This window comes from Lynx canadensis, chromosome B4, assembly GCF_007474595.2.
Source record: "Lynx canadensis isolate LIC74 chromosome B4, mLynCan4.pri.v2, whole genome shotgun sequence".
Classification (NCBI taxonomy): domain Eukaryota; kingdom Metazoa; phylum Chordata; class Mammalia; order Carnivora; family Felidae; genus Lynx; species Lynx canadensis.
Window position 1 is genome coordinate 83038757 of NC_044309.1, and position 22251 is coordinate 83061007.

At 60.3% G+C, this 22251-nt stretch overlaps 1 protein-coding gene across 1 annotated transcript in view; it reads left to right on the plus strand.

Moving 5' to 3' along the window:
* LRP1 (LDL receptor related protein 1) overlaps positions 1-22251 on the plus strand; it is an 82061-nt gene that overhangs the window by 58726 nt on the left and 1084 nt on the right. The window contains exons 43-88 of the mRNA XM_030322980.1: positions 1396-1600; positions 1991-2183; positions 2942-3067; positions 3280-3408; positions 3691-3810; positions 4023-4136; positions 4442-4591; positions 4676-4798; positions 5108-5224; positions 5404-5532; positions 5810-5932; positions 6027-6167; positions 6248-6438; positions 7205-7388; positions 7493-7578; positions 7753-7872; positions 8404-8591; positions 8727-8932; positions 9443-9631; positions 10189-10337; positions 10764-10857; positions 10978-11094; positions 11343-11462; positions 11803-11925; positions 12080-12205; positions 12619-12735; positions 13412-13518; positions 13623-13755; positions 14608-14727; positions 14840-14962; positions 15306-15446; positions 15556-15690; positions 15763-15882; positions 16816-17084; positions 17625-17803; positions 18545-18651; positions 18899-19015; positions 19476-19652; positions 19799-19939; positions 20042-20215; positions 20486-20647; positions 21064-21238; positions 21430-21531; positions 21683-21747; positions 21857-21947; positions 22046-22190. Coding sequence (XP_030178840.1) covers positions 1396-1600; positions 1991-2183; positions 2942-3067; positions 3280-3408; positions 3691-3810; positions 4023-4136; positions 4442-4591; positions 4676-4798; positions 5108-5224; positions 5404-5532; positions 5810-5932; positions 6027-6167; positions 6248-6438; positions 7205-7388; positions 7493-7578; positions 7753-7872; positions 8404-8591; positions 8727-8932; positions 9443-9631; positions 10189-10337; positions 10764-10857; positions 10978-11094; positions 11343-11462; positions 11803-11925; positions 12080-12205; positions 12619-12735; positions 13412-13518; positions 13623-13755; positions 14608-14727; positions 14840-14962; positions 15306-15446; positions 15556-15690; positions 15763-15882; positions 16816-17084; positions 17625-17803; positions 18545-18651; positions 18899-19015; positions 19476-19652; positions 19799-19939; positions 20042-20215; positions 20486-20647; positions 21064-21238; positions 21430-21531; positions 21683-21747; positions 21857-21947; positions 22046-22190 — 6463 coding nt within the window. The remainder of the gene's footprint in view (positions 1-1395; positions 1601-1990; positions 2184-2941; positions 3068-3279; positions 3409-3690; positions 3811-4022; positions 4137-4441; positions 4592-4675; positions 4799-5107; positions 5225-5403; positions 5533-5809; positions 5933-6026; positions 6168-6247; positions 6439-7204; positions 7389-7492; positions 7579-7752; positions 7873-8403; positions 8592-8726; positions 8933-9442; positions 9632-10188; positions 10338-10763; positions 10858-10977; positions 11095-11342; positions 11463-11802; positions 11926-12079; positions 12206-12618; positions 12736-13411; positions 13519-13622; positions 13756-14607; positions 14728-14839; positions 14963-15305; positions 15447-15555; positions 15691-15762; positions 15883-16815; positions 17085-17624; positions 17804-18544; positions 18652-18898; positions 19016-19475; positions 19653-19798; positions 19940-20041; positions 20216-20485; positions 20648-21063; positions 21239-21429; positions 21532-21682; positions 21748-21856; positions 21948-22045; positions 22191-22251) is intronic.

The following is a 22251-nucleotide window of genomic DNA, read 5'->3' on the forward strand; positions in this document are numbered from 1 at the left end:
CTGAGGACATTGAAGTCCCTGGTTGGGCACCAACAAAGCAGGGAGGATGACTCTAGCAGCTGTCCCTGGCATACCCATTTCTCCTATGGAAGCCAGAGACAGATGCCACCATCCTTGATGGCGTCATGCCACCATCCAAACTCCCATTCTGATTCCAAGAGCCATCCAGAACCCCACCCCTTCCCCCAGGATGGGCGCCTTTAAAATCAGAGACTTATCCTCAAGAGCTCCCAGTGGCTTGGGGATAGCCAGCACCTCCCTAAGTGGAAGCATAGTGGCAGGAGGCCATAGCTCAAATGTGCTGGAGAGGCTGTGGAGGGGGTGTTAAGAAGAGACCTGGAGAGGTTTGAGGAGACAGGTCCACCAGCCAGAAGACAGCTCTGTGTCCAGAGCAGCAGAGGGCAGAGGGCATGGAAGCATGCGGTGGGGTGGGGAGGCAGGGGTAGGTCCTATGAGACAGCCAGAGAACAGATGTAGCTAGATGATTCTCAAACTCCAGGGCGTATGAAGCTTGCCTGGGGAGTGCTGGAAAGTGCTGATTCCCTGGCCCCAGAATATCTGGGACAGAGGACCCAGGAATCAAGATCCAGTGCAGGTGGTCTGAAAACCACACTGTCACACCTAGTGTAGTGCCTGACCAGCCCTGAAGTCATCCGCGCCCATCTCTGGAGCCTCACCACCCCCAAAAGGAGCACAGGCAAGGCCCGATCTTACCACCTCCTTTACTGAGAGGAGGCCAAGGTGTAGAAACGAGAGGCTGGTTCAAGGTCAGAGCTTGGAAGGAGCAGAGCTGGGATGAATGTCACATGATCAGAACTGAGCCAAGCGTTCTTGAAATTCACTTTGATATACGGTGCTTTGGATTACGAGCATGTTTCTGGAACGAAATACGTTCGCAAACCAAGGTTTTACTATAATATGAAATACTCATGTGGCATCTACCAGCTGTCACTAGATGAATATTAACTCTTTTAACCCTTAAACCACTCTATGAGGCAGGTAATAGTATTATCCCCACCTCATGGAGGATGAAACTGAGGCACAGAGAAGTTAAGTCACTTGCTGAGGTTCCTAACTTGTACGTCGTGGAGCCAGAATGGGAACCCAGAGCCTGACTTACTTGGCTACACTGTCTCTCAGTAAACACAGATGGCCGTTTCACAGACACTGAGAAGTACGTGTGCACACATACGCACCGACTATGCAGCAGCTGGGCCCTTCCTGGGCACCGGGGCTGTGTTGGCCTGGGTGGCTGTGAGGTGGCCTGCTGTGCTGGGATCTGGTTCCCACCCTGGCTGACCCTCAGGTTCTGGTCGACTCCTTGCCCCGGCCTGGGCCTCCATGGCAGACTCCCTGGCTTTGAGTCCTGATCCCCGTGGCCCTGTCTTCCCTCAGCCTGATGTTCTGGACCAACTGGAACGAGCAGCACCCCAGCATCATGCGGGCAGCCCTGTCGGGGGCCAATGTCCTGACTCTCATCGAGAAGGACATCCGCACCCCCAATGGCCTGGCCATCGACCACCGTGCCGAGAAGCTCTACTTCTCCGACGCCACCCTAGACAAGATCGAACGCTGCGAGTATGACGGCTCCCACCGCTATGTGAGTCTGTGGGGCAGATGGAACGGGTGGCACTGGGCAGGCTAGGATCAGGGGTCAGGGGACGGCTGGCTAGCCAAAATGGAGATTGCCTGGGCACGGAGCAACAGAAAGGAAAGCCACATGGTGGGAAGATTTGGGAGGAGAATGAGGCACTGACATTGCCGCTTAGCTGTGTGGCCTTGCGCAGCCCTCATCCTGCCCAGGCATGGCTTCCTCATCAATTAAATGAGGACATGGCAAGATTCCCCTGCAGGTCTTCCCATTCTGCAGCTGTGTCCAGGGATCTCGGCCAAGGCCAGGCACCCCCACCCCTGGGGCCAGCTGCAGGGGGTTGGATTTGGGGCAAGAGGCCTGAGCCTACCTGTGACGGGCTTAGTGCTGTCGCCACAGGTGATCCTGAAGTCCGAGCCAGTCCACCCCTTCGGGTTGGCTGTGTACGGGGAGCACATTTTCTGGACCGACTGGGTGCGGCGGGCTGTGCAGCGGGCCAACAAGTACGTGGGCAGTGACATGAAGCTGCTGCGCGTGGACATCCCCCAGCAGCCCATGGGCATCATCGCCGTGGCCAATGACACCAACAGCTGTGAGTGGGGCCACTACCACCAGCCTTGCTCTCCTGCCCTTGGTGCCAGCACACACACAGACACACACACACACACACACACACACACACACTACACCCTGGTCCTGTTCTCCCACAGCCTCCACGTGCAGACACACAAGTGTACACGCTTTCACCCCCAAGAAACCCAAAACACCAACACTCCTCTATTCCAGCTCCCTCAAGACATCTGTGCATGCGTGCACACGTATGCACCCTCGTAGCACACCACAGCTGGTCTCACCTGAATCTTTGACACCCCAGCACATGCCCTAGCCATTCTTCCCCCCAAGAACCACACGCGCTCCCAGAGCCTGATCAGACACATGCGCCCCAGGCTCTGCCTACCCCACACTATGCGTGCACGTGCGTGTGCACAGAGACACTCCCACATTGGGCCTGCCTGGCCGAGGGGCCCCATACAGATCCACGGCTTTTCCATGCCTCTCACACACACTCCAAGGCCCCACCACTAGGCTCCTTCAACTTGACTCTCCTCAAAGCACATGGCGAAGCCCATGTCACCCCCCGCCCCAAGAGCACACACACCCTCAACCTCAGCCCCAGCCCCAATACTCCCACTGGCCCTGCCTTAGCACCTTTTCTGCTCCCCCAGCCATGTGCCATTGTGCCAGGGCCAGGGCTAGGAAGCTCAGTGAAGCTATGTGAATGGGTGTGGGCATTTTGTGTGTGCACAGCTGGGGACACTCTTAGCCCGCTGTCCTCTGTCCTTGTTTCAGGTGAGCTCTCCCCTTGCCGCGTCAACAACGGGGGCTGCCAAGACCTATGTCTGCTCACTCACCAAGGCCATGTCAACTGCTCCTGCCGAGGGGGCCGCATCCTCCAAGAGGACCTCACCTGCCGGGGTGAGAGAGGGAATGACGGAGGACAGACACTGGTGGGGGGACTCTAGGCACACACTGGGGACCATCTCCTCCTAGACTCCAGTAGCCCACCCTCGTGAAAACTTTTATCTAGGAGAAACTGAGGATGACCTCAGTTCTGGGGGACAGGGGGTAGAGACATTCGAGGCCACAGGACCCTGGCTTACGAAGCTCCCTCCACATCGCCCCCACAGCTGTGAACTCCTCTTGCCGAGCACAAGATGAGTTCGAGTGTGCCAACGGCGAGTGCATCAACTTCAGCCTGACCTGTGACGGTGTCTCCCACTGCAAGGACAAGTCTGACGAGAAGCCATCCTACTGTAGTAAGGCGCCTCCTCCAGCCTCTGTGCCCAACCCTCCTCCCTTACCCCTGGCCTCCAGAGTCGACCGCCTCAGCCCCCAGCGGGGCAGGGTGTGGGAGTGAGGGGAGCAAAGCTCCGTGACCCACTCCACAGCTGTCCTGAAGGGCAGAACCGCCGCTAGCCCTGTGCCAGCCCCTGAGCAGTTTGTCAAGGGAACAAATGCATGACGTCTCATCAGAGGCAGCGCCTCCCCTGTCGCTGTCGCTGCCGCTGACTGCTGGCCCGCTCCCCGTCTGTCCGCAGACTCACGCCGCTGCAAGAAGACTTTCCGACAGTGTAACAACGGGCGCTGTGTGTCCAACATGCTGTGGTGCAACGGGGCGGACGACTGTGGGGACGGCTCGGATGAGATTCCCTGCAACAGTGAGTGGGACCCGGGACCTGGCCCTCAGACCCCCACCTCTGCCACGCCCTGCCCTTGCTGAGCTTTGGTTCCCAGGCCCCACGGGGTCTGCTTCAGCGTGCTCCACGGTGGGCCTGGGCAGGTGCTTTGGGCCAGGAGCTCTGGCCTGGTGTCTCTTGCCCCCAACGTGGAAAACTGCGGCCTGATGGTCTGGGGGTGGGTGCTGTTCTAGAGACGGCCTGCGGAGTGGGAGAATTCCGCTGCCGGGACGGCACCTGCATTGGGAACTCCAGCCGCTGCAACCAGTTTGTGGACTGTGAGGACGCCTCCGATGAGATGAACTGCAGTGAGTGACACCCCTGCCTGGGTGCCTCGTAGTCTCTCTCCCGTCTCGCTCCCTTGCCTCCTGCCTGGGGCTCCTCCCTGCCATCCCTTTGGCCCACGTGGCGGCCTCTGTCACCCTCACAGCCTGTGTGGCCCCTGCCCCAGGCCTGGGCTCCCTGGGGTGAGTGGAAGGGGTGGACAGCACCCCCTCCCCCGAAGGACACCATGCGACTTTCTAAAACACCAAGGCCACTGTCAGGCCAGCAGCTGCCCCGGGAGGGAGTGTGGAGGGAACCTCGGTTCACCCCTCATCCCTGCCCCCACCAGGCGCCACTGACTGTAGCAGCTACTTCCGCCTGGGGGTGAAAGGAGTGCGCTTCCAGCCCTGTGAGCGGACCTCCCTCTGCTATGCACCCAGCTGGGTGTGTGACGGTGCCAATGACTGTGGGGACTACAGCGACGAGCGCGACTGCCCAGGTCTACACCAGCCTTGGGTCAGATGCACGGCGGGCGGCAGCCCCCCCAGGGTGGCAGTGCCCTCATGCTTCCCTCTCCCCCCAGGAGTGAAGCGACCCAGATGCCCCTTGAATTACTTTGCCTGCCCCAGTGGGCGCTGCATCCCCATGAGCTGGACATGTGACAAGGAAGACGACTGTGAGCACGGCGAGGATGAGACCCACTGCAGTAAGTGACCACAGGGCCCACCCACCCGAGCTGGGAGCCCAGAGAACCCACGGTGGGCAGGGGCTTCACCAGAGTTACTGAGTCACTGTCCACACCTCACCTTTTAGTTCCCTCCCAGGAAATGTCCTCCTAGGAGAAGGGCACCCAGGGCCTTAACCCCAGGTCCCACCCCCGGGGGGGAGGGGGCATCTCTCTAGCTCATGCTGACCCCACAGAGGGATGCCTTGGCATGCACCCTACACCTGCCTGCCCAGCTCAGTGCCGTGCCATCCCCTCCCCCCATCTCACTTTGGCTTCCAACTGCCCCAGACAAGTTCTGCTCGGAGGCCCAGTTTGAGTGCCAGAACCATCGGTGCATCTCCAAGCAGTGGCTATGTGATGGCAGTGATGACTGCGGAGATGGCTCAGATGAGGCGGCTCACTGTGGTGAGAGGTGGCTGGGATCGGGTCGGGGAGGTGCTCCCGGGAGGGACAGAGCCCCCCCATGCCACCCGCACGTGCACATGCCCTACTACAGGAGGGATGGACGGCACAGTGGTGGGAATGTCACCCCCGCTGCCCGGCCCGCTGTGCCTGCTCCCAGCGGCTCCCTGTTCCCCCCACAGAAGGCAAGACGTGCGGCCCCTCCTCCTTCTCCTGCCCGGGCACCCATGTGTGTGTCCCCGAGCGCTGGCTCTGTGATGGTGACAAGGACTGTGCTGACGGTGCCGACGAGAGCATCGCGGCCGGCTGCTGTGAGTGGCAGGGGCCATGAGGAGTGGGGCGGGCAGCAAGCAGCCACAGTCTCTCTTTGCAGTAGGGAAAACTGAAATCAAGGAGAGGAAGTGAGTGCTTCAGCAGGGGTCCCTCGGGCAGTCAGTGGCAGAGCCCTGTCTACAACCCACATGGGTGTCTGGACCCTCCATCCAGTGCTCTCTGTCCACTCTGCCACTCAGGCCCCACCAAGGTCCCGTGTGACAGTCATCAGCTAGTCGGGGGGAGCTGAGGGGCCATGTCTGTCTCTGTCCGTAGTGTACAACAGCACCTGTGATGACCGCGAGTTCATGTGCCAAAATCGCCAGTGCATCCCTAAGCATTTCGTGTGTGACCATGACCGTGACTGTGCCGATGGCTCCGACGAGTCCCCTGAGTGTGGTGAGCCTGGGGCCTCCCTGGGGGTGGCACCAGGGGTGCGCCCTGCCCTCCCTACACCCAAGCTCCCAAACTCACCCGGCCCCTCCTCCCCCAGAGTACCCAACGTGCGGCCCCAACGAGTTCCGCTGTGCCAATGGGCGCTGTCTGAGCTCCCGCCAGTGGGAGTGCGATGGGGAAAATGACTGCCACGACCAGAGCGACGAGGCCCCCAAGAACCCGCACTGCACCAGCCCAGGTGGGCCCGACACACGGCCCCCTCCCCACCCTCCATCCCTGGCCCAATGGCCCCCTGACCTGCCCCCCCATCCCCTGCAGAGCACAAGTGCAACGCCTCCTCGCAGTTCCTGTGCAGCAGCGGGCGCTGTGTGGCCGAGGCACTGCTCTGCAACGGCCAGGATGACTGTGGTGACGGCTCGGATGAGCGTGGCTGCCATGTCAACGAGTGTCTCAGCCGCAAGCTCAGTGGCTGCAGCCAGGACTGTGAGGACCTCAAGATTGGCTTCAAGGTGTGCCCCACCCCGGAGTGGGAGCTTCCACTCGCCCAAGGCTGGCGGGAGCTCCTTTCTCCACCCCTTGTCCGTTCATTTGTTCATTCATTCAACAAGGGCTCATTCAGCACCTACTCTGCCAGGCAGTGCTCTGGGCACTTGGGGACACAGCAGAGGAACAAAATCAAAACCTTTACTTGGTTGGGTTCTGCATCCCCTTGGAAAGTAGGGCCAGCAAGGGCTACGGGAGAAGGAGGGGTGTGCAGATGTCAGGCAGGCGCCGAAGTCCAGGTGTGCAGGTCAAGGGAGAGGCCAGACAGGAGCCCAGAATCTGGGAGTTATGAGTCTGGATAGGCTCCCCAATGGAGCGTGTGTAGATGGCCTGTGCTCAGCCACACCAGTGGCAGGGAGGTGATGGGGGACTGGCAGAGGAGCCTGAGAAGGGGCAGCTGCTGGCGTGGGAGAAGAGCCGTGTGAGGAAAACCTTGGAGGAGGTGCACCACCAGCTCTGTCAGATAATGCTCACAGGTCACATAAGATGAGGCCTGAGCATTGACCTCTGGGGACAGAAACCGGGTGGTCATCGGTCACTGCAGTGGTTTAGCTGAAGTGAGAGCCAGATGGCTCAATATCTGTTTGCTGCCTGCCTCCCGCCCCTCAAGGCTGGGCTTCCCCAGCGGAGCCAGCCAGCCCCCAGGGGTGGAGGGAACCAGAGCTCCAGGCTCCAGGGTGGGAGGCTCCGACCACAGCCCCTTCCCCAGCCCAAGGCTCCCTGTGCCTGCAGTGCCGCTGCCGCCCCGGCTTCCGCCTGAAGGATGACGGCCGGACGTGTGCCGATGTGGATGAGTGCAGCTCGACCTTCCCCTGCAGCCAGCGCTGCATCAACACGCACGGCAGCTACAAGTGTCTGTGTGTAGAGGGCTATGCCCCCCGAGGCGGCGACCCCCACAGCTGCAAAGCGGTGACTGGTGAGACGGGCACGTGGAGGGGGTCAGATGGCTCAGGCAGCTGGGGACCGGGGGTGCCAGAACATGCCCCAGCTGGCAGCTGAACCAGGACGCTCTGTCTCCAGATGAGGAGCCATTCCTGATCTTTGCCAACCGGTACTACCTGCGCAAGCTCAACCTGGACGGCTCCAACTACACGCTGTTGAAGCAGGTGCCAGAGCTGGCCCTCCTCACCCCCACACCTGTCCCCAGGCCCGGAGCTATCTTCCCTTCCCCACCCAGCCCCCTCATCCTCCCCACTTGGGCCCATGTTCATCACCTCCTACTCACTCCTCCAGCCACCGGCGTCCTGACTCTGTAGTCATCCCCCACCCCCCACATCCAGGGCCTGAACAATGCCGTCGCCTTGGACTTTGACTACCGAGAGCAGATGATTTACTGGACAGACGTGACAACCCAGGGCAGCATGATCCGAAGGATGCACCTTAACGGAAGCAATGTGCAGGTGAGGCCAGGGGCAGCCCACTCCTCAGCAGACAAACTAGGCGTCGGGGGCCAGAGATCCAGCCACAGCGTCCCTCCCCAGAGGGCTCGCTGTGTTTCAAGGCCATCTCCCCTTCACCCATGGCATCCCACTGAATTATTTCCTCCTCTTCCTTCCCCACGAAGTCACTGCCTAACTCTGCTTGTCCTGGCTTCTTCCTCTCCTCCAAGCTCAGAGAGTGAGGTCTAGGAGATTCCTCCTGCTTTTTCCCTCATTATCAGTAGCTTCCCCCTTATGGCTGCCCTCTTTTAAATTCACGCCCCTAGGCACTGTGGGGTTTGGGGTGCAGGAGCTCTCCTCTGGAGACCCCTCTCCTATAGCCTCAGCTGACACTAGGCCTGGGCCTGGGCGTTTTCCATCCATTGTCCTCCCTGCAAGCTGGGGGAGGAAGCTCTACTTCACACTTGGGGGGGGGGGTGCTGGGCCCCCAGAGAGACTGAGGGTCATACCCCTGGTCATCCAGAGCTCTTCTTTCCCTGCCTCTGCCCACAGGTGCTGCACCGGACAGGCCTCAGCAACCCTGACGGGCTGGCTGTGGACTGGGTGGGTGGCAACCTGTACTGGTGCGACAAAGGTCGGGACACCATCGAAGTGTCAAAGCTCAACGGGGCCTACCGGACGGTGCTGGTCAGCTCTGGCCTCCGTGAGCCCAGAGCTCTGGTGGTGGACGTGCAGAATGGGTACGAGGGCAGGGAGGGTTGGGGGAGCCCCTGAAGCAAGCAGTATGCTCAGGCATCCAGGCCCAGCCTCCCTGCAGGCTCTTGGTGGGACCAGTCGCTGGATCTCTTGGGGCTCACTGCCCACCCACCTGCCAGGTACCTGTACTGGACAGACTGGGGTGACCACTCACTGATCGGCCGGATAGGCATGGATGGGTCTGGCCGTAGTGTCATCGTGGACACCAAGATCACGTGGCCCAACGGCCTGACACTGGACTACGTCACCGAGCGCATCTACTGGGCTGATGCCCGTGAGGACTACATCGAGTTTGCCAGCCTGGATGGCTCTAATCGCCACGTCGGTCAGTGTGCCAGTGAGGCTGCCTGGGCACAGCAGCTCTGGGGGTCGGGGGTGGGGTCTGGAGCTACAGAGGATCAGGCCTTTGGGGCAAGAATAAGGTTAAAAGTCAGACAGCATGGTCTGAGAATGGGGATCTCCCCAGGGGAATGGGGATCCAGAGCACCCCGATGTACGCCCCCTGGACAAGCCCAGGCATGAGGCCACCATCTGAAGGAGAAAGAGAAGTTACTTCTCATGCACAGTTCGGGGCCCCGAGAAAGACAGGAGTAGGATGCCTGGGGTTGGGATGCTTCGGCACAGGGCATCCTCTAATATTACAGAGCAGGAACCTGCTGTCAGAAAGGCCTGAGTTTTAGTTCCAGCTTTGCCACTTAGCTGTGCAACCTTGGGAAGCCACTTAACCATCTGGAACGGGGGCTGGCGCCCACCTCACAGGGTTATTGTAGGGTTAAGGATGTCCAGTAGGGAAGGCGCTAACTGGCTGCTGGGCCCGTTCCCTCCCCGTCTGCAGTGCTGAGCCAGGACATCCCACACATCTTCGCACTGACCCTGTTTGAGGACTACGTGTACTGGACCGACTGGGAGACAAAGTCCATCAACCGAGCCCACAAGACCACGGGCACCAACAAGACACTCCTCATCAGCACCCTGCACCGGCCCATGGACTTGCATGTCTTCCACGCCCTGCGCCAGCCAGATGGTGAGCAATCAAGGGGTGGGAGCCAGCAAAGAGTGAGCCTGGCATGGGGGGCCCCCGGGGAAGGATATGGCCCAGCAGGATTGGTTCTTCTCTAGCACTGCCTGAGCAGTGCTTGCCAGACACTGGGAAATTAGGGAGGCTATCGACAGGCTCTCAGGAGCTGCAGCCCAGCCTGGGTCCATCCCAGGAGTCTTGTAGCAGCAAGTCCCTGAGGCCAGTCCAGGTGTGGACCGCCCAGGCAGGACCCCAAAGGCAGGAGGGCCGTACCCGAGGGAGGGCACAGGTGAGGCAGCATATGAGGCTGCAGAGCTGGCCTGATCCTGGGACCTCAAGAAGAGTCGTCTCCCTTCTCTGGCTTCAGCTCCTTCCTAAAGGAGTAGGATTTGGATCTGTCCTGCCTCTGCCCAGAATAGAGTGGGCTAGGCAGCCTTCAGAAGACCAGAAAATGTGGCATCAGTGAGTGCCGCCCTCATTCTGCCAGAAGGCAGTGGCTCAGGGGGCCCTGACCCATATACTGGGTCCAGTCGGCTGCCCGTTAGCCACTTTCTCTCTGGCAGTGCCCAATCATCCGTGCAAGGTCAACAATGGCGGCTGCAGCAACCTGTGCCTACTGTCCCCCGGTGGGGGCCACAAATGTGCCTGTCCTACCAACTTCTACCTGGGCAGCGATGGGCGCACCTGTGTGTCCAACTGCACAGCAAGTCAGGTGAGGCTCTTCCCCTTGACCCCCATTCACCAATGCCTCGTTCCCCCAACCTCCACTCCTCCTCGGACCCCAACACCCGCTCTAATGTCCTCACGCATCTGGTTTTCCCACGCTAACACCCCCACATTTCTTGCCTACCTCTTGTCTCCCCACAGCAATATTTTTATACCTGTCACCTCACACAAACACCTCCACACCCTAACCCTGACCCTCCCTTACCAGCACCACCCACCCTGACCCCCACACAGATACCCCATCTCCTGGCCTTCCCGCACTCATCATATCCCAACCTTCCATCCAGCTCAGCACCTCCACAAATTACCCTGGTCCTCCCGCTTCTTTGAAACATCGCAGCCCCCCCAAAAGAAAGTCTCCTGAGTTTCCCCAGACCCCCACCAACCCCTCTTGCCCCCACCTGCCCTCCAGTTTGTGTGCAAGAACGACAAGTGCATCCCCTTCTGGTGGAAATGTGACACAGAGGACGACTGTGGGGACCACTCAGACGAGCCCCCGGACTGTCGTAAGTGCCCAGAGCAGGGGTGGCAAGAGGTTCCTGCACCGGGGGCAGCCTGACTCTCCAGGCTCTGAGTGGCCATGCCCAGCCCCAGCCTTTCTGACTCTGCGGCTCCCCTCCTGGCAGCCGAATTCAAGTGCCGCCCAGGACAGTTCCAGTGCTCAACAGGCATCTGCACGAACCCTGCCTTCATCTGTGACGGGGACAACGACTGCCAGGACAACAGTGACGAGGCCAACTGTGGTAAAGGGCTGCCCAGCCACTGTCTGCCCTCCTCCCTCCCCCTTTCTCCTTCCCCGGAACTTGGAGGTTTCCTACTAAACTCCAAGGACAAGGAAGCTCAGCCCACAGCAGCCTCCTCTCCAGGCTGGACTCCTGCGCTTTAGGCCCTGAACCTGCATGCTCCCACTGAGGGGATGAGGTGCCCCCTCGCTGCTCCTGAATCCTCTACCCCCCATTAGTTACCTCACCCTCCTCCCTACCTCCCACAGATATCCACGTCTGCTTGCCCAGTCAGTTCAAGTGCACCAACACCAACCGTTGCATCCCCGGCATCTTCCGTTGCAATGGGCAGGACAACTGTGGAGACGGGGAGGACGAGAGGGACTGCCGTGAGTGCCCGGGGCTGTGGGCAGGGAACGGGGTGGCGGGGAAACAGACACAGAAACACACTGCACACTGAAGTCTACCCACCGCTTCTCTGGGCCATGTGGCTGTCAAGTAATGTTATTAGATGGGTGACATAAATTATACAGGGTGTGACTTGGTTTGCTGGGAAAAGGTGCAGATTCAGAAAACAAAAAGCACCAAAATTAGAGATAAACTGTCCCTTTCTCCTAAGAAATTTCTGGTGGGACCAGGGCCAGGGCTTGGAAGAGGGAGAAGACGGTGATCTCAAACTGTGGTGGGGGGAAAATGGGCAGGTCCTCATTCTCTCCCCCTACCCTGCAGCCGAAGTGACCTGTGCCCCCAACCAGTTCCAGTGCTCCATCACCAAGCGCTGCATCCCCCGAGTCTGGGTCTGTGACCGGGACAACGACTGCGTGGATGGCAGCGATGAGCCTGCCAACTGCAGTGAGTTGCCTGGTGCCCCCAGAGCCCACCTTCCCTCCACTGCGTCTGCTGTTCCCACCTCATCCCCACCCCGGGCGACCAGCGGCCACTGCCTTGCCCTCCCGGCGCGCTCCTGCAAGGATCCTCCCCCTCACCACCAGCTGCCCCCTTGTAGCCCAGATGACCTGTGGAGTGGATGAGTTCCGCTGCAAGGACTCCGGCCGCTGTATCCCCGCTCGCTGGAAGTGTGATGGAGAGGACGACTGTGGGGACGGCTCCGACGAGCCCAAGGAGGAGTGTGGTGAGCTTCCCCAGACCCCGCTCTCAGGGGAAGGCATCCGGCCTGGACAGGACTCAGGCCACCTGCTGACTGGGGCTCAAGCTGCCTGGCACTCGGCTTCCCGTGCCCACCACCCCCTGCCTGATTCCCCGTCCCTGCCTCCACCGGCACTTCCTCGGCACATACCCACGCAGAATCTTCTCTGCCCGCCTAACAGAGGGGGCTCCGTTAATCCCCTCCCCCAAGCAGCTCCTCCCACTCGTGTGCCGCCAGGCCCCATAACCTCCTCGAATCTCAGAACACTGCTTGGCCTCCCCCCGCTGATCTTTCTCCCACTCCTGGCCATCCTGCCCATGCCTGTCTGAAACCCTCGGGCCTGTCCCCGCTCTGTCCCTGACTGCCCCGATGTTTGCCTCCCAATCTTGCCTCCCCAGACGAGCGCACCTGTGAGCCCTACCAGTTCCGCTGCAAGAACAACCGTTGCGTGCCAGGGCGCTGGCAGTGCGATTATGACAACGACTGTGGGGATAACTCAGACGAGGAGAGCTGCAGTATGTCCCCCCACCCCCCGCCCCGCCCCACCCCCACAGACCTGGGGCTCCTCCCTTCTCAGCACCCCTGTCCCCACCAGGCTGGCCGGTGCAGGTGGCTGCCTCCCAGGGCTGGGGGTCAGGTGCCCCCTCCCTGTTCACCCCACCCCACCCCACTCCATGTCGTGTATTTGAGTTTGTGCCATTTCACCTCATCTCATGTTTCTCTCCATTTTCACACTGTCCTCTTGGGGTTGCAGAGGTAGGTGTCTCTGATGTGCCCCTGCTCCCACCACACCCCCTGCCACTGCCCCAGAGCCCACCCGTCCGTCCCTGTGCTGTGCCTCAGCCCATCATCCTTTACTGGCCTCTCCCTAAACCCTGGTGCTTGTCTTAGTGGTCTTGTCCCTCTCCTGTTCCCCTCGACCCCCCGCACACAGTCTGTCCCGAGGGCAGAACCAGGGACCCATGCCCTCTCTCGTGTGTCTGCCCCAGAGGGGTAAGTGTGAGCCCCCTCTGTACCCAGCTGATCCCATGAGGGCAGCCAGTTGGCTGGTGTGGTCATTATGCCAGTCAACTGTGGCTTTCAGGGACACAAGGACGGGTGGTATTGTTCTGCCAAGGGCTGGAGATACTCCAAGGGCTGAGTCCCTGTGCCCACCCTCCTGGGGCGTGTTTCTCCCCTGTCCTTCTCCAGCCCCTCGGCCCTGCTCTGAGAGCGAGTTCTCCTGTGCCAATGGCCGCTGCATTGCTGGGCGCTGGAAATGCGATGGGGACCATGACTGTGCAGATGGCTCAGACGAGGTGTGTAGGGAGAGGAGAAGGAGGGAGGGATGGCCTCAGAAGAATCAGGACAGAGCTACAGGGGTGCCCCGATCTGACCAGGATGCTTGCTCCTGTGCCCACAGAAAGACTGCACCCCCCGCTGTGACATGGACCAGTTCCAGTGCAAGAGTGGTCACTGCATCCCTCTGCGCTGGCGCTGTGATGCGGATGCCGACTGCATGGACGGCAGTGATGAGGAAGCCTGTGGCACTGGCGGTGAGGCCCTGCCACCACCCCCCACCCCACCATGTGGCCCAGTCATTCACCTCATTCTTTGTCTTCTGTAGTCATTGTTCATACAAAAAATATTTCTTAAGCACCTGCCATGTGTCAGGCACCGTTCTAGGCATTGGGGATATAGCAGTGAACAACACACAGGGCCTCTGGGTACACGTTGGGACAGGTTGTTCCCTCCACAAAGGCACTTAGTCAAGGGGCCAACTGGACCAAAATCCAGCAGAAACCTGTTGGCTGTGTCCACCCAGACTCCACCCCACAAGTTCCTACAGGGCAATCGGCTGCCCTGACAAACAGAGTCCTTGTTCACTTTGCTTTCCGGGAGCAACGAGACAGTGCCTGCCCCTGGCTAACCTGGCTGGGCTCAGTGGCCCGAGGCCACACTGTGAAGCTTGGGTAAGGGAAGCCTGGGGCTTAGAGCAGAGACCCACCCAACAATGAGGACAGACTTCCTGGCTCTGCCTTGATAGTCTGGAACCTGGGTCTCCTGACTCCCAGCCCAGTGCTCCTCCTTTCTGCCTGCCATGAACTGCAGTAGGCCCCAGTGCCCTGCCACAACCACTAGAGAAAGAGGGCACTCTTGGCCTCTCTGTACACACTTCCCCAAAAAGGCCTCTTCTCCCCTAAATACCAGAGGAGGCAGTTCTGCTCAGCTGCCCAGCAGGTATAAAGGTAGGAGACCTGGGTTCATTCTGGTTGTACCACTGCTTGCCTGGTGACCCCTCTGGGCCACCTCCTGTGGTGGGAAGGGCCTGGGCAAGATCCTGCCCCCCAGCAGCCAGCCTGGGGCTCAGGGCTCATTTTTGGTCTTTGCACGCCCCCGGCGCCCAGTGCGGACCTGCCCCCTGGACGAGTTCCAGTGCAACAACACGCTGTGCAAGCCGCTGGCATGGAAGTGCGATGGCGAGGACGACTGCGGGGACAATTCAGACGAAAACCCGGAGGAGTGCGGTGAGGCTGGGGGGGCGGGGCCCAGGGCGGGGGGCGGGGCTCTCATGCTCCCCGGGCACTGCAGGCCCGCCCCCGAGGCTGATTCTGGCTCTGTCCCCTCCCACCCCTGCAGCCAGGTTTGTGTGCCCTCCTAACCGGCCCTTCCGTTGCAAGAACGACCGCGTCTGCCTGTGGATCGGGCGCCAATGCGATGGCACCGACAACTGCGGGGATGGGACTGATGAGGAGGACTGTGGTGAGCATGGGGCCGGTGGAAGCAGCCTGATGGGGCGGGGGTGATAGTTTGGGTACTGCACAGTGGGTGGCGGCGGGCCAGGTGGAAACTCGGTGTGGGGGGAGTAGTATCCATTGTGGGGAGTCTGGGGGCCCTTCCTTGGGAGAGAGAGGCTTCTGAGGAAGGCAGGGAGGCTGCCCAGTGCCCTAGGTCTTGAGGTGGAGCATCCCCTGAAGCTTGACAAACAGCCCCGGACAGAGTGGGGGGTGGTGGGGGGTTGGGAGGGGGCTGGGGGAGGAGGGGGGCTGTGGGAGGAGGCCCCGGGGTGGTGAATATCCAGATCTGAAGCCCCCACCTTCCCCAGAGCCCCCCACGGCCCAGACCCCCCACTGCAAAGACAAGAAGGAGTTTCTGTGCCGGAACCAGCGCTGCCTGTCCTCCTCGCTGCGCTGCAACATGTTCGATGACTGCGGGGACGGCTCTGATGAGGAGGACTGCAGCATCGGTGAGCCCTGCGTGCTAAGGAGCTGGCGGCGGGGGGCCTGCGGAGGGCCAGAGAACCCAGGCCCAAGCCCAGGTGGCTCAGGAGAGAGGGCCCACTCTGTCCCCCACAGACCCCAAGCTGACCAGCTGCGCCACCAACGCCAGCATCTGCGGGGATGAGGCACGCTGTGTGCGCACCGAGAAAGCCGCCTACTGCGCCTGCCGCTCGGGTTTCCACACTGTGCCAGGCCAGCCCGGATGCCAAGGTAAGAAGGCGGGACTCAGAGGGGGCGGGAAGAAACCCGGGACTCTCCATGACCCTCCCCTGTAACCCTCAGACATCAATGAGTGCCTGCGCTTCGGCACCTGCTCGCAGCTCTGCAACAACACCAAGGGTGGCCACCTCTGCAGCTGCGCCCGCAACTTCATGAAGACTCACAACACCTGCAAGGCCGAAGGTACCAGCCTACCAGCCGGAAGAGGACAGAAAGAGTGGGTGGGGCTATGCAACACCAGAGTGTAAATGGGGCTAACGTGGATGGACGTGCTCCCCTTGGCACACCCATGCCCAGGCGCAGGAGCCCAGACCCACGGGCCCAGCTGCCAGCAGCACAGAGGCTGGCATCAGTGCACGGGGTGCTGGTTGGGGAGCTGGTTCATCTGGAGAAGTCCGGGGTGGGGGCAACATACCCATATCCCACATGTGCCTCTTCACCCGCCACTCCCAGGAGGAGAGCACACAGACACGCATCACCACATAATCACGTTGTAGCTAGCCCCTTTGCTTCTTATTTTCAGCTTCATTGAGATATAATTAACAAAACTGTCAGATATTTAATGTGAACAGGTGATGATTTGATGCATGTACACCTGGTGAAAGGTTTCCCTTCATTGAGTTAACACAACTATCATCTCATTCACCTTTTGGGGGGGGGGTGGGAACGTGTATATGCTCTGACGCACACCTGCACCTGCCTGTGTACAGACACCCCCAAACACCCGTGCACACACATCCATGTGCACATGAGGGTATGTATGAATACACAGCCCCACCACGCACGTCCAGGTGCACTCACGTGCCAGTGCGTGCCTACACCCCTCCGTGCCAGTGCACACACACCCCCACATGCATGTGTGCCCACGGGCATATATCAGACAGCATGTAGCACAGTGTGGTGATGCCAGCCAGTGACAATGAGGAGACAGAAGTCCCTGAGGCTGGAGAGGCAGAGAAGATTTCCTGGAGGAGCGGGTCCTATTGGACCAGCTCAGGGAAGGAGAGGAGGGAGTACATCCCAGCACCAGGCCTGGCATCCCCCAGCCCTGGCCTCCTGCCCCTGCCTTTTTCTGCCTTTCTCCTGCACCTGACACCGGGACTTTTGCCCCTCCAGGCTCTGAGTATCAGGTCCTATACATCGCCGATGACAACGAGATCCGCAGCCTGTTCCCCAGTCACCCCCATTCGGCTTATGAGCAGGCCTTCCAGGGTGACGAGAGTGTCCGCATTGATGCCATGGATGTCCATGTCAAGGCTGGCCGTGTCTATTGGACCAACTGGCACACAGGCACCATCTCTTACCGCAGCCTGCCACCTGCCGCACCTCCCACCACTTCCAACCGCCACCGGCGACAGATTGACCGGGGTGTCACCCACCTCAATGTGAGCACCCCACCCGGGATGGGATCTCCACAGATTGGATGGGAAGACTGCAAAGAGCAGAGAGTTCAGAGCAGGGTTTGAAAAGGACAGTGGAAGGGGGCAAAGAGTGAGACTGACGGGCAAAGGCATTCGGGATTATGTTGTGGGCACGACAGGTGGACAGAGCAATGAGAATTATCAGTAGCTGGCTCTGCCACATTGCAGCCCAAGGTGGCAGGGTACGATGGACACAGCATCAGAGCCACGTTCAGTTCCTGATTGTCACCGCCATCCACTGTGTCAGTCTCAGCCACCTATTTGACCTCTTTGGGCCTTTGTTCCTCAGTAGAGCGAGGTAATAATATCTCATCCAGCAAAACATGTGAAAGCTCTAGGTATGGCCCATAAGGTAAGTGTCCATTGAACCTCTTCGAAATCAGAGAACCGGCTCCCGATCTGGGATGACTTTTTAACAGGGACGAGCTGGCAGGTGCAGGTGGGGATAATGGGCAGGAAGACAAAAGGTGGTAGCCCCTGACATTATCACCCTCCCCCATTCAGATCTCAGGGCTCAAGATGCCACGGGGCATCGCCGTCGACTGGGTGGCCGGGAACGTGTACTGGACTGACTCAGGCCGAGATGTGATCGAGGTGGCGCAAATGAAGGGCGAGAACCGCAAGACGCTCATCTCGGGCATGATCGACGAGCCGCACGCCATTGTGGTGGACCCACTGAGAGGGTATGCGGGGGTCCCAGGGGGAGGGCCAGGGAAGCCTCTGGGGCAGCCCTGCATCCCCAGGTGCGTCCCTCCCCTTCCAGACCACCCTGGGGTCGGAGTCCTCCTCCAGCCCTTGGGCCTTCAGGCCACCTCCATCTTTGGTGCTCCCCGGTGCCGCCTTTGCCCAGAATCCCCAGCTGGCCTGCTCAGGCAGGGGCCTGCCCTCCACTTGCCTGGCCATCATGTGCAGCCAAGTTTGGGCTGCTTGTTTGCTCCAGGGGGCAGCTCTGCCCACTTTGATGTCTCTGGATTGGCACCTTGTAGTTTTATTTATTTTTTTTTTAATTTTTTTTTCAACGTTTATTTATTTTTGGGACAGAGAGAGACAGAGCATGAATGGGGGAGGGGCAGAGAGAGGGGGAGACACAGAATTGGAAACAGGCTCCAGGCTCTGAGCCATCAGCCCAGAGCCTGACGCGGGGCTCGAACTCCCGGACCGCGAGATCGTGACCTGGCTGAAGTCGGACGCTCAACCGACTGCGCCACCCAGGCGCCCCAACACCTTGTAGTTTTAGAGTAAAAGATCCTTAACCTGATCAGGGACCTGACTCCCCTCGTTCTCTCTGGAGGAGGTAGACAGAACACTCTCCTCCCAATACCCAGCAGTCCCTATGCCCAAGCCACAACCTGGTGGCCCATCTCGCTCAGCCTGCTCTGGCAGCCCTCAGGTCCTACCCATGCTCAATTCTTCTCCTTCCCCAGCACCATGTACTGGTCAGACTGGGGGAATCACCCCAAAATTGAAACGGCAGCAATGGACGGGACCCTTCGGGAGACACTGGTACAGGACAACATCCAGTGGCCTACAGGTCCGTGGAGGCGGGGGCAAGGGGTGTGGGAGGGGTGGGTTTGCTGAGCCTGAGGTCACGTTAAAGCTTGGAGGAGAAGGGGCTTGGACTGGGATGGGCAATGAGTTATGGAGGCTTTTTCTAGAAGTGACTGGGAGTGGTCATGGGAACAGGGTAGAGCTGTCCCAAACATGGAGACACTTCTGCTTTTCCTCGAGCCTGGGGTGGCAGAGGCTGGGCCTTCACAGTGCTCTCTGCCTCCCCTCAGGCCTGGCTGTGGATTATCACAATGAAAGGCTGTACTGGGCAGATGCCAAGCTCTCAGTCATCGGCAGCATCCGGCTCAATGGCACGGACCCCATCGTGGCTGCTGACAGCAAACGAGGTCAGCATCCTAGAGCAGCCTCAGCCAGCACTGCCCTCGGGCCTCTTGTCCTCCCCACTGAGTCCAAAGGCCTCACCCAGCACCTGTCATCCTCCTCATCCTGGCCCCCAACAGTCCTACAGTGCCTTCCAGGCCTACCCCCACTGGACTCCCTGTGTACCAGCCCTGCACCCTCTGGCCCACTTGCCCATTCATTCATTCTACCAGTGACATTGAGTTGCATGGAAGCAACAGAGGTGGCAGGAGGAGCTTAGTAGATGTGGGGAGAGGGAACAGAAGTCCTTCCTGACCGCAGAAGTCTAGGGCCGATGGGACCTTTTGCCAGTAGTGGCCACAAGAGGTGGAATAGGTTGGGGGGAGTTTTGTTTGGGATGTGTTGAGTTTGAGGTGCCACAGGAGCCCAGGTGTCCTGGAGAGTGACCAGGGCCTGAGTCCCCTCTGAGTCTACCTCCTCCCCCAGGCCTAAGTCACCCCTTCAGCATCGACGTCTTTGAGGATTACATCTATGGCGTCACCTACATTAATAATCGTGTCTTCAAGATTCATAAGTTTGGACACAGCCCCTTGATCAACCTGACAGGGGGCCTGAGCCACGCCTCCGATGTGGTCCTGTACCACCAACACAAACAGCCTGAAGGTAGGCACAGGGGGACAGCCCAGTCTGGGCCCGGGAAGGCCTGGGGGCAGAGTCTCCAGGCTGTAGCCTCAGGTCCTGGGCATTGTGGCAGGGACATTCTGGGTCCACGAGGCTCAGCATCCTCCCACCCCCGCCCACACCTGCAGTGACCAACCCCTGTGACCGCAAGAAGTGTGAGTGGCTCTGCCTGCTGAGCCCCAGCGGGCCCGTCTGCACCTGTCCCAACGGGAAGCGGCTGGACAATGGCACCTGTGTGGCCGTGCCCTCGCCCACGCCACCACCAGATGGTATGCTTGTGTCCCTCCCAGGTCCCCACCCTCTGCCCCGGGACCTTCTTCCCTGAGTTCCCCTCTTCCCCTGGCTCTGTGCCCTGATGGTCCTTCCCGCAGCTCCTCGACCCGGAACCTGTAACCTGCAGTGCTTCAATGGTGGCAGCTGCTTCCTCAATGCACGGAGGCAGCCCAAGTGCCGCTGCCAGCCCCGATACACAGGCGACAAGTGTGAGCTGGACCAGTGCTGGGAGTACTGTCGCAACGGGGGCACCTGCGCTGCCTCCCCCTCTGGTACGGCCTTCAGTTCTCCCGCCAAGACTGCGCCCGGCTCCTCAGCCCCAGCCTCCCGCCTCTCAGCCCACTGGTTCCGCCTGGGGTGGATCCCCAGACCCTGTCCCACCCTGCTCCCCCTCTGTCTCCCCTCCTGCCCGCAGCCCACAGCCCCAGTGCCCCCGTTCCTCTGCTGCGTGCCTTCCACCCAGGCCTCCCAGCCCTGGTCCCCTCCAGTGGGGCCGGCGCCTGGGTGGGCCACGGTCCCGCTCACACATCCTCTCCCGCCAGGCATGCCCACGTGCCGCTGCCCCACAGGCTTCACGGGCCCCAAATGCACCCAGCAGGTGTGTGCGGGCTACTGTGCCAACAACAGCACCTGCACCGTCAACCAGGGCAACCAGCCCCAGTGCCGATGCCTACCTGGCTTCCTGGGTGACCGCTGCCAGTACCGTGAGTGAGCCATCCTTGGGCCCCAAGGGAGGGGATGACAGGAGCTCGGGGACCTAGAGCCAAGGGTGATGGTCAAGAGGCAGATTCTGGGGAGGGAGGCCATTCACAGCTCAAGCAGTCTCTAGGTGATCCCCCCCATCCCTGTAGAGGTGTCAGCACACTTCTCCCAAGGTGGTGAGCCCCCTGGCATCAGGATTATTCAAGCGAAAGCAGTGCCCTGCCAGGCTATTTGGGGACGTCCTTATACTCTAAACCTGTGACGGGGGAGGGGGGCAGCAGGGGGCTCAGGAGGAGGTGAGAGTCACCTAAAAGACCTAGGAGTCCCCTTAGTGTCTGGCTCCCCCCACCCACCACCTGTGGAGGACCCTCATGAGGGTGGGGCTTGAGGCACCTCCTCTCCCACCCCCCAACCGCAGGGCAGTGCTCCAGCTACTGTGAGAACTTTGGCACGTGCCAGATGGCCGCCGACGGCTCCAGGCAGTGCCGCTGCACCGCCTACTTCGAGGGGCCGAGGTGCGAGGTAAACAAGTGCAGCCGCTGTCTGGACGGAGCCTGTGTGGTCAACAAGCAGAGTGGGGACGTCACCTGCAAGTGAGTGGGGCCTGCCCCCACGGTTCTGCCCGGCCTTGACCCTGCCCTGCCCCGGCCTCATGCTCCCTGGCCTGCCCCCCCCTGCCCTGCCCCTTCCTTAGCACTTCTGACACCCCCTCCCAGCCCCACCCCTTCCTCAGCACCTCAGACACCCCCTCCCAGTCCACCCAGCCTGTCATTCCTTCCTGCAGCTGCTCTGATGGCCGGGTGGCCCCCAGCTGTCTGACCTGTGTTGGCCACTGCAGCAATGGTGGTTCCTGTACCATGAACAGCAAAATGATGCCTGAGTGCCAGTGAGTTGGACCTGAGCCTTTCTAAGACCTAGACCATCTCCCCCTCCCCAAATCTGAGCGGGACACTCGGGACCCTGTGGCCCCTCCCAGTCCCCTGGCAGCCATGACTTTGGAGGTCATGCCTACTCAGCTCTGCCCCTCCCGTCTACAGGTGCCCACCCCACATGGCGGGGCCCCGGTGTGAGGAGCAGGTGGTCAGCCAGCAGCAACCTGGACGTAGGTGGCAGGGGACGGGGAGACAGAGCTTCAGGGACCTGGAGCAGGGGTATTTGGGCCTCACTTCCCTGAGCCTCTCTGACTCAATTTCCCACCTCCTCCCCTCCAGATATGGCCTCTATCCTCATCCCTCTGCTGTTGTTGCTGCTGGTGCTTCTGGTAGCCGGAGTGGTTTTCTGGTACAAGCGGCGAGTCCGAGGGTGAGTTGTGGAGAGTGTGGAAAATTCTGGCTATTCATTTATCACCCTAACCTTGCCCTCCTATAATCCCTGCCCCCTTATAATCCTGCCTCCTCCAGGGCTAAGGGCTTCCAGCACCAGCGGATGACCAATGGGGCCATGAATGTGGAGATTGGGAACCCCACGTATAAGATGTATGAAGGCGGGGAGCCTGACGACGTAGGGGGCCTACTGGATGCTGACTTTGCACTGGACCCTGACAAGGTGAGCTAGGAGGACAGAGGAGGAGGCTTCCAGGGCAGGGACAAGAGGCTGTGGGTGGGGT